This window comes from Zalophus californianus, chromosome 4, assembly GCF_009762305.2.
Source record: "Zalophus californianus isolate mZalCal1 chromosome 4, mZalCal1.pri.v2, whole genome shotgun sequence".
NCBI classification, from domain to species: Eukaryota; Metazoa; Chordata; class Mammalia; order Carnivora; family Otariidae; genus Zalophus; species Zalophus californianus.
Genome location: NC_045598.1, coordinates 11115666 through 11127852, shown reverse-complemented (window position 1 = coordinate 11127852; position 12187 = coordinate 11115666). Strand labels below are relative to the sequence as shown.

Below are 12187 nucleotides of genomic sequence, written 5' to 3'. Positions count from 1 at the left end.
CCAGCCACGTGGCTTATACTTCTGGCTGAATGTTCTGCAGGCGGTAGAATATTTAAAAAACGACAATGTGAGCGGATAGATTTGGGTTCAGACCAACGGCAGCTTCCAGTTCAGATATGCCTTGTTACAAAATACTCTCTTTCAGTTACAAGTGAAGATCCAGGGGTGGGGGGTGGCGACAGTATGATGAATCAGTGTATTTCTAGATACTTTCTTTGTGAACATTTTCCCCCCAGATATCACTAGCCACTTTAAACAAGACTCGAATTGTGACCTACGGATGCTCAAAGATACGTGAGGATTACACGTTTCGTGTCAAATATATTTGACTAAAAAAGATTATGTGGGAATTATTCACCCTTGTCCGCGGACCTGGACAAGGCACGCCACTTACACTCAGGAGAGCTCTGAGATGGGAGAATAGCCGGAAGAGATAGTACCCTGTCCAATGGCAAAATTGGGTTCAGATCAAGAACAAGATGCCCGTCAAGGAGTCAGTTTCCTGTCAAGGTAGCTGTCAAGTAGTAATTCCTATAGGATCTACTACTTCCATTGTTTTTCCCAAAACATGTCCGACAGAGAGTCATTTGTTCATTTGAATATGAGAGCATATATTTGTTTACTTATTAATTCTGTCTCCCTCATTGGAACATAAAGGGAGAAGGCAAAAATCATACCTGCCTTGTTCTCTGCTGAATTCCCAGAGCCCAGAAGAGAGCACGGCACAAGATGGGCACCCAATAACCTTACTTGAATGAATGAATGAACAAATGAATGGACACGGTCCTATCAGTGTTTTAGAAAGTAGCTGGGCCCACTCTTTGCTCTCACGGTCTCCTGGTAGAATCTCCTAGGTTCACCACGCACAACCTGAGTCCTTTCCTGGGGCACCATTTCTCGGATCGAGGCCACGCACCTTGAGTTGCTTAGAGGAGGGGAAAGGCAGTGAACAGGAAAACAGAGAATAGAGGCGCCAAGCATAGGGAGTCCACAGGTTTAAGCAACAGTATACACCGAGGCCACAATTCATCAGTGGCCAATTTGTTGTTGTTGTTGTTTTAAATCAACTCTGTTGACATGTAATTTATGTACGAGATCAATAGCCAATTTTAAAGTAGCTGAGGAAAAATTTTTTTTGGATCTAGTTAGTCTCAAGGATAATGTAGAAATTCTGCATGGAGAATTTTTGTTTGAGGAAGTTCCCTGCAAGTGAGCCAGCAACTGCCTTCGGGATTGGGTTCGGAAAACAGGGGATCCCTTCTCCCCCTCTCCAGCTGACTACCTACAGCTCTTTCTGGCTGGGGCTGGGGTGGGGGTGAGAGACAGTCACTGAAGCGATGGAGCTGGGTAGGTGGGGTGAACGCATAGGGTCTGCAAGGAGGCAGACCTGCGTTCAACTTGCACCGCCCCCTCTAACTTGCTGTGTGAACTGAACAAGTTCCTGGGCGTCCCCAAGCCTGCCTCAGTCTCCTCATCTGTAGAATGGTACATGTCAGAGGACCGTGTGGTTTAAGTGAGCCAATGCATCTATAGCACTTACACCAAAGCTTGCTCCCTGTAGGTGCTTAACAAAAGTGAACGTGGTTCTCCTGGGCTAGGAGCCTGCCACGCCCCCAGTTCCTGGGATGTGTGCTCATACCCACAGCACTGCGCTGACCATCCCTTTTCTTTCCATCTGGGTGACTCCCCTCCATGCTTCCCTGGCTCTCCCCGACAGCTGTCGCCCTGTGTCCTGACTCTAAGGCCTCCATCAATGTGTCTCCGAGTCCTACCTACCTGGTTTTTCAAGCTCTGGATCTCTCTGCGTTTGGCATCGATGTCCTCATCCAGATCCTGGAACCGACTCTGCCTGGACGAGGTGGACTCCGAAAGCCTCTGACTCAGGCTGGCCACTTCATCCTGCAGCTTCGCTATCACGGCGTCTTTGTATTTGGATTCAAGTTCAAAATCCGAGAGACGGCTGATTTCTTTCCCCAGCAGCAGAATGATTTCATCCTGGGTGGAGGCCAGATGGGGAGTTTAGTAGGTGTGGGTCCGGGGCGCAAGGCTGAGCCCATTTTTAAAAATGTAGGGAAAACGGGGTGTGATTCTTTGGGGAGGGTGAGGACAGGTGGGGAGGGGAAAAAACGTAATTTCAAGGTTATCTCCGTCACTTGGAAAACCTCATAGAGACAAGAGTTTGGCGAAAATGATATACTTGTATATAGACTCCTGTAATAGGTGTTTATACTTCACAGAAAAGTTCCTTTCCCGTGAAATTATACTTTCATGTTGAGAACAACCACCCCACGTGGGAACTTTTGTTGCTAGGGAGTTTATTTATGATATATATTTTTAAAGATTTTATTTATTTATTTGAGAGAGAGAATGAGAGAGAGAGAGAGCACATCAGAGGGGATAGGGTCAGAGGGAGAAGCAGACTCCCTGCCGAGCAGGGAGCCCGATGCGGGACTCAATCCCGGGACTCCAGGATCATGACCTGAGCCGAAGGCAGTCGCCTAACCAACTGAGCCACCCAGGCACCCTATTTATAATATTTTTGTTTATAATATTCAGCCTAGCCCAGTGGGGACCCAGGAAAGGTAGTTAGGAAAACGACATTCTATTTGACCACATCCTGCGTATAATGAGGACTATTCTTTAACTTAAAAAACTCAACACATTCTGAAATATTTCTTTTCCCTTTCCTCCCTTCTGGTACTTCCTGCCTCTTTGTGTTATTCATGTAAAAATTTACTCCAGGTAACCGAGTCTGTAAGTAAACGAGGTAAGAGTGGTGATTTATGCACTACTGGGTATTTACCACAAAGATACAAATGTAGGGATCCGAAGGGGTACGTGCACCCCAATGTTTATAGCAGCAATGTCCACAATAGCCAAACTGTGGAAAGAGCCAAGATGTCCATCGACAGATGAATGGATAAAGAAGATGTGGTATATATACACCATGGAATATTATGCAGCCATCCAAAGGAATGAGATCTTGCCATTTGCAACGACGTGGATGGAACTGGAGGGTGTTACGCTGAGTGAAATAAGTCAATCAGAGAAAGACATGTATCATATGACCTCACCGATATGAGGAATTCTTAATCTCAGGAAACAAACTGAGGGTTGCTGGAGTGGTGGGGGGTGGGAGGGATGGGGTGGCTGGGTGATAGACATTGGGGAGGGTATGTGCTATGGTGGGCGCTGTGAATTGTGCAAGACTGTTGAATCACAGATCTGTACTTCTTAAACAAATAATGCAACATATGTTAAGAAAAAAGAAAAAGAAGAAGATAGCAGGAGGGGAAGAATGAAGGGGAGTAAGTAGGAGGGGGAGACGAACCATGAGAGATGATGGACTGAAAAACAAACTGAGGGTTCTAGAGGGGAGGGGGGTGGGGGGATGGGTTAGCCTGGTGATGGGTATTAAAGAGGGCACATTCTGCGTGGAGCACTGGGTGTTATGCACAAACAATGAATTATGGAACACTACATCAAGAACTAATGATGTAATGTGTGGTGATTAACATAACAAAAAAATTAAAAAAAAAGAGTGGTGATTTATTCGTGTGGGCTCATCAACTTTGGGTCAGGGAAAAAATATTGCTGGCTGACTTTACCCACAGGTATAATTAACCCAGTTCTCCATTTCTCCAAAAGAAAGAGCTCTACAGACAAAGAATTTGTTAGGCTTCCCCACCAAAAAGAAAAAAAAAAATTCCCCAAACTTTTCACCAGAAGTCATCAATAAAATGTCCAAAAAAACTGAAAAACAAGTCCCCAGATGTATTTGCAAACGTAGCTACAGAATTTCTGCTTTTAAAGTAGTCCCTGCTCTTCCAACCATTTCCCACTGGTTGGAAGGAGGTAAATGAGTAATTTGTAGGCCAACTCGTTTCCTGGGGAGCTTTACCCAATCAGCCTCAAGACCTTCCAGCTCCCCAACCCATGGAAGGACAGGGTTCCTGTCGTGAGGAAGCTCAGGGTTTTCTCAGAGATTTCGCGCATCTATCACAGAGGGAGAGGATCATGCCTCCTTTTGGAGCACAAACTTTAAATTTATGGGCTTATGTACCTGAGTTTGTCTTTTCCAACACGTGGAAGCCTGTGTGCTATAGAAAGCCAAAATCCGAGGGAAATAGAGGGAAGAGATTGGTGGTAGGGAGTGTTTTGATCTCACTTAAGCTCCTGTATCTGGCCATGCCTGAAGCTAGTGGGCTTCTAAATTTCCAAGAAGATGAGCCAATAAATGCTTATTTTTTTTGCTTAAGCTAATTTGTTTATTGGCACTTGCATTTGAAGGAGTCCTGGAAAGTCAGGGCATAAATGGCTTATAAATAGAAAAAAAAATTATAAATGTGGTTGCATCCTATTTCCAGTTTAAAACTGGGGTGGATTGAAAAATGACCACAAATGCTTTGCAGCTTCTGCCATCAAGCAGAATTGACTTCCCCATTCCCTAAGTCGGGGCCGGTCCTGTGTCTTGCTTTGACCAATAAAATAAGGCAGAAGTGATGTGCAGCAATCTCCGGGCAAGTTTTTAAAAGGCTATACGGCTTCTGTTCTGGCCCTCTGGGAAGCCTGGGGCCACTATGCTGTGAAGCAGCCCCAGACGATAAACCATGTGTGAAGAGAGGCCTATCACTCCAGGCATGCTGGCTGAGGTCCCAGACATGGGAATGAGGCCATCCGAGACCACTGGCTGGGCCACACCACTGGTTGACTATACAGTTGCATGAGCGAAGCCAGGGGACACCAGCAGAAGAACATTCCAGGTCAACCTGTAGATTCTGGGAAGTAATAAATTGCTGTTTTTTTGTTTTTTTGTCTTTTTTTTTTTTTGAGTAGGCTTCACACCCCACATGGGGCTTGAACTCATGACCCTGAGATCAAGAGTCACATGCTCTACTGACTGAGTCAGCCAGGTGCCCAATAAATTGCCATTTTAAGCCACTAAGTTTTGGGGTGGCTTGTGCACAGCAAGAGAAAACTGGTAACAGCGTCTGAGCCTGGCTTCTCGCCTCACTGCAGTACTTCTCCAAGGTTTGGTCCTGGGACACCTGCCACCTGAAGTCGCAGATTCCCACTCCCAGTCTGGACCCCACGTGGTTCTGCTCCTCACAGACTCAGGGAATTGCTGCAGGCTCAGGCCCCGGTCTTTAAGGAAGGTAAGGTATCGCAGGACTGCTTCTTTTAGGATAATTTCAGGTTGTGTCTATGTAGGGAGAAATCAACCTGGACCCTTCCCAGCATGGCTTGAATTCACCTGCTCTGCCTCCCATTCCCATTTCATTCTAAACCTCTCTGGTTCTTCAACAAACCTCTGTCTTCCCTCAGTCGTCAACTTCATTGCTCACTACTTCCTGCCAGGAAACGTGTTTTCCCCACCACTGTGCTGCCGCTCATGGTCGACCAAGCGGTTACTGTGTGGGAGCCAGGAGCACCAGCTTGCAAATTAACCAGGCTTAGCTTTGAATCCCAGGTTTGCCCCCCACGCTGTGCAACCTTGGGCCAGTTACTGAACCTCTCTGAGCTTCGGCTCCCTCCTCTGTAAAGTGAGGGTGGTAACATTTATTTTGAGGATGGTGAAGATTACTGAGCTAATTGAATGCCAAGGGCCCAGGACACAGTCCAGCACACAGTAGGTACTCAATACTTTGTGCTTGTAGATGTTGTTATTTGGGATAAAATGAGCAGTTACCAAACCTTTGGTTGAATGTCCTGGGAGTAAAAGGTGGTTTCTTGGAAGTAGTAAAAAAAAGAACCACAGAGAACAAGAGACAATCCCTCTGCAGTCTCTCTTGCTGCTGTAGACGCCTCACCTTATCCTGCTGGGCTGGGTCCTGGTCCACATAAATATCCCTGGAAGGTCCTGCCCCGGAAATTCCTTCGACCACTGACTGTTCCGACAGCTCCACAGCATTGGTCCACACTAACGCCAAGATCAACAGAGAGCACACAGGACATTGTGAGTGACCCTGAGGTCTAGAAGGATCTTTTTAGACCACCTTCTTAATTCTTTTCCTGCTGTCATTAAAAATGGTAAAGCGGTGTCTACGTTCATGGCAAAGCGATGAAGAAGGCATTACAGAAGTATCAGAAAGGGAAAGAACTGCCTCCTCCCTCTTCTCCAGGGTTAGCCGTGCTGATTCGCTTTGGTGTGCCCCTTTCTAGGCTTTTTGCTATTCCATGTAAGAGCTGGTGACCTTGGGCAGGTCATTTACTCTCTAAGCCTTGGTTATATAACTTACATGTTACAGTCTCTGTTATAAAGGACACTTTGAGGATTAAATGAAGTAGTAGAGCAGGGGTTGGCAAACTATGGCACTAGGGACAAATCTGGCCTCCCAACTGTTTTTGTAAATAAAGTTTTACTGAAACACATCCACAGTCATTCATTTGCCTATTGTCTATGGCTGCTTTCCAGCTACAAAGGCTAGGTTGAGTAGCTGTGACAGAGACCATATAGCCCACAGAGCCGAAAATATTTGCAGAAAAAGCTTCTCTTTACAGAAGTTTCCTACCCCTGAGCATTATATTAACATTAAACATGAAATGTTAGCGATTTTTATTGCAATTATATCTTAAAAAAAACAAAAGTGGATTTCTATTGCAGAGATTTTTCCCCGGCTTGCTTTTCCACTTGACAATATATCAGAAACATCTTCCTATGTCAATATTTGTAGCTATATGCTATGGTGTGTGTTTTTTTTTCTATAACTAGAAGTTTGTACCTTTTAATCCCCTTCATTATTTATACTGTGTTCTGTTTTTTTTTAAGATTTTATTTTTATTTTTTTAAAAGATTTTAGTTATTTATTTGAAAGATCGAGAGCAAGAGAGAGCGAGCACAAACTGGGGGAGGAAGAGGGAGAGGGAGAGGGAGAAGCAGACTTCCCGCTGAGCAGGGAGCCCCATGGGAGGCTGGATCCCAGGACCCCGGGATTATGACCTGAGCCAAAGGCAGAAGCTCAACCGACTGAGCCACCCAGGTACCCCAAGATTTTATTTTTAAGCAATCTCTGCACACAGCTTAGGGCTCAAACCCATGACCCTGAGATCAAGAATTGCAGGCTCCACTGACTGAGCCAGCCAGGCACCCCTATGCTGTATTTTTTTTAATGGTAGTGTTGCAGTCCATCGTACAAATGTGCCAAACATATTTAACTCGGATCCGCTTGATAGACATTCAGGATTTCCTAATTTTTTTTTTTTTTTTGCTTATTTCCCCACAATATTACAAGGGTTGTTCATGACTTTCAGGAGTCCTGGCATCGTTATGTTTGGAGGTCCCACTCTGTATCACATCAAACACACCATGATCCACTCACATTAACACTGAATACATTTTTTTGGGGGGGTGTACAAACTTTTGAAAAGATTTCTATATTTCTGTTTTTGAGATCATTTGGCTCTAAGCGGCATGTTTTAAATTTCCAACTGACTGATTTCTGGGCAATCATTGCACATTCTTGTCTTCTTGTGAAGTGAGAAATTGAACCAATTGTTTTCGAAGGCTATGAAACATTAATGAATGTTAACATTAACAATTAATGAAGTACACACCGTCACATTTGTGGACATTTACTCAATCATTTATTCCCTTTGATTCCGCATTTTTTATTTATGCATTTCAGAGCCAAAGATTTTCTCCCCTAGGTCTCGACCGTGTTTGTGGACTCTAGAATCACGAGTGGACATGGTCAAAGGCCTGTGGTGCCTGGCGAATGTGTGGCCTTGCGTGTTGGATGAGTGGCCTCAGCCAAAGTGTTTCCTGGGCACATGGAAGGGGCCTGGGCTCCCAACCACCCTCCCTGCATCTGCACCAGAACAGGCTGGAATAGGCCTCCTGGTGTAGCTGGACCTTGGGTCACATCCCCTCTCTGGCTAACACCTGCCATCACTTCCCTCTTTTTATAGGGTCTTTTTACAGGGTCTCAGGCCATGTTCCTCCGGGAGCGCACTCTTCAGCCACACTGCCCAACGTCTCCCACTCGTCCTACCCACCACCCACCCTTGCCACACTCACTGTCCCTTCCACCTTTTCCCTCCCCTCTGCACTTTGTGAAGGTCACTTGCCTTTCAGTGCTTGGCTTGAGTGTCACTCCCTCGGGGACACCTTCCTGATCCCCCAACTAAGTCGGGGCCTTATAGTCACGAGCCGATGGGTACTGGGCATCTCTGCTGCCGAGTGTTATGGTTACCATTTTATAGATGTTGTTCTGTGATCCTTTTGTTAATGTCGGTCTCCCTGACTGAATGGTAAGTTCTGTGAGATTGGGGACCATGTCTCAGTTTGTGCCCCTTAAAATGAATTGGCTAATCCCATCTGACAGATGTGTAAACGGGCACAGAGAGAGAAAACCTCTGCCCAAGCTCACAGAGCTGGAAAGAGGCCAAGCCCTCACCTGTCTCCCTTCTGTGATGCGCTCATGGAAAGGGAAAGGTGCTCAGGAGTATTGTCTAAGAACAAAAAGCTCAGGGCCTGGCCCACTCTTAACCAATAACTCACGAAAGGCTTGCTGGCCACCAGTGCCTTCTGTAAGTCAATGCTGGGGCTCACAAAGTCCGCTGTGAGGCAGGTGCTATTACAGCCACGTTGAGAAGCCCAGGTGCAGAGAGATGGAGGCCACGCATCTGGTAAGGGGCAGTCAGGTCTGACCCAGTCGGTTTGGCTCCAGAACCGGCGCACGCACCCGCAGGTAGGAGGTCCTCCCCGGTGGTGAACACGTGAGTGAGGCTGTGAGTGAGGAATTTAGGAGCTGGTTCACTGTGACAAACACGGCAACGAGGACCAGTTTTGCATGGACTGTGTCCCATGGACTGTCTCCCTTCCTGTTGATTGCCAAGGACTGGATTTGGGATTCACTCGATGGAGTTTCAGCCACTGCCTGATGAAACCGGTAAAGTGACCAACTGTCCTGGTTTGCCAGGCACTGCGGGGCTTCCTGGGAGGGGGGACTTTCCGTACCAAAGCTGGCAAAGACCCAGGCAAACCAGGACCAGTTGGTCTCCCTAGAAATAGTCGAGAAAAGAAAGCTCCCTACTTACCCACCTACACACCCACTTGGTTTTCTGTGTCCATGCTGGAGGCCAACAGCGCTATGGACAGAAAAGGCTTAGGGAAGAAGTCCTGCTGGGTGTGCTGGCCTCAAAGCTTGGACACAGGTGTGCTCTCACCACCCCTGAGCATGGGCCTCCCATGTTCTGTCAGTATTCTGCATGTGGGGAGCAGGCCCGGGGCCCAAAGCACCAAGATGGCGACTCCCTCTCTCTGTGGAATACTCTTCCTGCTTCCTCCCCAGGAATTCTGGAAGGTGGCTGCCGCTAAGTGTGGGGGGAAGGGCCAGTGCGGAACAGAATAAGGGGCAAGAGAAGGGCTTCCTGGGGAATGTCACTGAGCAGCGCTGTCTTATAGAAAACTGATGGGAGCTACATAAGAGAATTTAAACTCCTCTAGCACTAGTCACATTAAAAAGGTAAAAAGATGAAACTGATTCTGAAATGTATTCTATTTAACCCAGTACATTAAAACATCACCATTTCCACACGTAATCAAGACCAAAAACGATGGAGGTGTTTTACATTCTTTTTCCTTTGGGCACCAAGTCTTTGAAATCCAGGGTTCCTTTTATACTTCTAACGCCCCTCAATTTGGAAGCTGCATTTTCAACAGGAAGACTTGATCTGTGTTTGGGCTTCACCAAAACTTACTGTTGGGAAGAAGCAGATTTGCATACTCAAGATGTTCTGGGCATACTTTAAACCTTCCAATAACTGAATCAGGTATCGGTTTTGAAATTTAAATTAATGCAAATTAAACATTTTGTTCCTCTGTCCCATGAGCCGCCTTAGCTCAGCCCCTGTGTGGCTGGTGGCTGCCCCATCAGAAAGCACATGCCTGGAACACTCTCCCCTTTTGTTCTCCTTCTTTACTTGATATCTCCTTTCCTGCCAACATCTATAACTGGATTTTTTTTTTAAAGGAATATGGGAGAAGTGAGATTTTAAAAAAATAATAATTCTATGGCTCGGGCTTTGATTATAACATCCAGCCGAGTTCTGGAGGCCCCTGGGGCACGTTAGTGGCTGTCCCAAGGCCTGTGGCTTATTTTTTCAATATTCGGCAGAGTCTATTTGATGCTCTGTATGTGCAGTTTGTTTACCTTTCAACCTAGGGGCAGTCAGTTGCCCTAATCAGGAGTCCCCACGCCTGGGGTGGCTGGGCGGCATTACATGGACAGGCCACAGTCCAGAGACAGCTCTGACACCTGAGGCTTTCCTAATTAGCAAACTGAAGGCCAGAGATGGGTTTTTATTGGTAAAATTGGTGGCCCATGACCTTGTATGCTCTTTGTTAGAAACAGGCTCCCAGTGGTCAGACGGAGGAAGGAACTGCCTGAGGGTCAGCCGAAGTACTGGGGAGCCCCTCCCTTGTGCTCCCCAGGAGGGACCTGTGTCCAGTCTTGGTTTGGATCTCTGCCATCTGATGCCATCTCTGGGAGTAACTCCAGACGCCCCTGTGACCTTGTCCTGGCTGCCTTGAGTGAGCCTTTTCTACCAGGTGACAGCTGGAGCCCTCAAAGGACAGAGAGCCTGGACTTGATCAAACCTACAGGACAGGCTGAATGAGGCTTGGGACCCCTTTGCTATTGAAGGCATGTTTACTGGAAGTCTGCATGGGGGTAGAATTTATCTGAGACTCGCTTTCCTTATACCCAGGCAGGGAGGTGCTGGAGCAGTTTCCCCCACGGGCCCCAAACGTCTTTAGTGGCTCCTGTTACATTTCAAAGAGAACCCAAGGGCCCTGTGTGACCAAACTGGCTTAACTCAGTTCAAGACAAACCCTCTAGCTGCTGGGTTTGGAGGTCCCAGTGGGGAGAACCCGAGGGAGGGACGGGATGGCTGGGGCAGTGGGTGGCAGGGGTGGGAGACAGAGGTGCTTTAAGAAGTTTCAAGGTACAGGGCGCCTGGGCGGCTCAGCTGGTTAAGCGACTGCCTTCGGCTCAGGTCATGATCCTGGAGTCCCGGGATCGAGTCCCGCATCGGGCTCCCTGCTCAGCGGGGAGTCTGCTTCTCCCTCTGACTCTCCTCCCTCTCGTGCTGTCTCTCATTCTCTCTCTCTCAAATAAATAAATAAAATCCTTAAAAAAAAAAAAATTAAAAAAAAAAAAGAAGTTTCAAGGTACAACTATTTGCCAAATGAGAGAAGTTGCTTCACTATTTTAACAACTGTCTGGCTCTCCTGGAACTTATCAGATAATTATCAGTTCTCACCAGGGACAGCATGTGTGTACCTGCATTGTGTCTTTAGGATTTGGACTGCGTGCCTTTCATTGTGTGGTGGCCAGCCTCCAAGATGGCACCAATGGTTCATATCTCCTCGTATTCACACCCTTGGATTGTCCTCTCCAACAGTGGATGGACTTTGCAATGGTCAACTCAGCGGCCAGGATGAAATACCATAGACTGGAGCAGCTTAAGCAATGGAATGATATTCCTTACAGCCTGGAGGCTGGGGGTCCAAGATCAAGATGCCATCAGGGTTGGTTTCTCCTGAGGCCTCTCTTCGTGGCTTGTAGATGGCTACTTTCTTTCTGCATCTTCACATGGCCTTTCCTCCATGTGTAGGCATCCCTGGTCAGTCTGTCTGTCTGTCTTTCTCTTCTTATAAGGATCCCTGTGATGTGGCGGCAGGAAGTCTTGTAACACATTGCCTGTGGTGATGTGGAAAGTAGAAAATGTTCCTAACGAACTGGGTGATGGAGCCCAAGCAGAGTACCACCTGACTCCCTTCTGGCACTTACTGTGAATGCGGGAGGGGACAGAAGCTAACGGAAGGACTGTTGAACCACAAGGAGCTGGGACTCAGTTGGGCTTGAAGATCCCCTGCCTCTCCACATGGCAAAAGAAATGCAAGACATAGGTTCTGGGCAAAGGTCAAATCCAGGGCACTCTCAGGAAAACATTCTCCAAAGATGAAGCTGAGTGTAAGACTGTAACATCCTTTGTCAAGAATGCAGAACGATCCGAGCCAGTGTCTCAGAGAATGATCTGGGCAAAGCATGGGGCTTCTAAGAAGTGTCGTCCCTCCCACTCTTGGCAGAAGCCCAGGGCAGAGGAGGGTTTGTGTCAAAGGAATATGTGGGCATGGCTTTTGCCTAGTAGGGTGAACCCCAATGAGGAACACTACCGGTGT

The 12187-nt window shown here is 47.0% G+C and overlaps 1 protein-coding gene across 2 annotated transcripts in view; it reads right to left on the bottom strand.

The window, feature by feature from the left end:
- The window catches only part of FHAD1 (forkhead associated phosphopeptide binding domain 1), a 142534-nt gene that overhangs the window by 73886 nt on the left and 56461 nt on the right, over positions 1-12187 (bottom strand). For both annotated transcript variants that reach the window (XM_027603961.2, XM_027603885.2), the window contains exons 6-7: positions 5811-5920; positions 1777-1995 (exon numbers count right to left, since the gene is read on the bottom strand). In XM_027603961.2, the coding sequence (XP_027459762.2) occupies positions 1777-1995; positions 5811-5920 (329 nt within the window). The remainder of the gene's footprint in view (positions 1-1776; positions 1996-5810; positions 5921-12187) is intronic.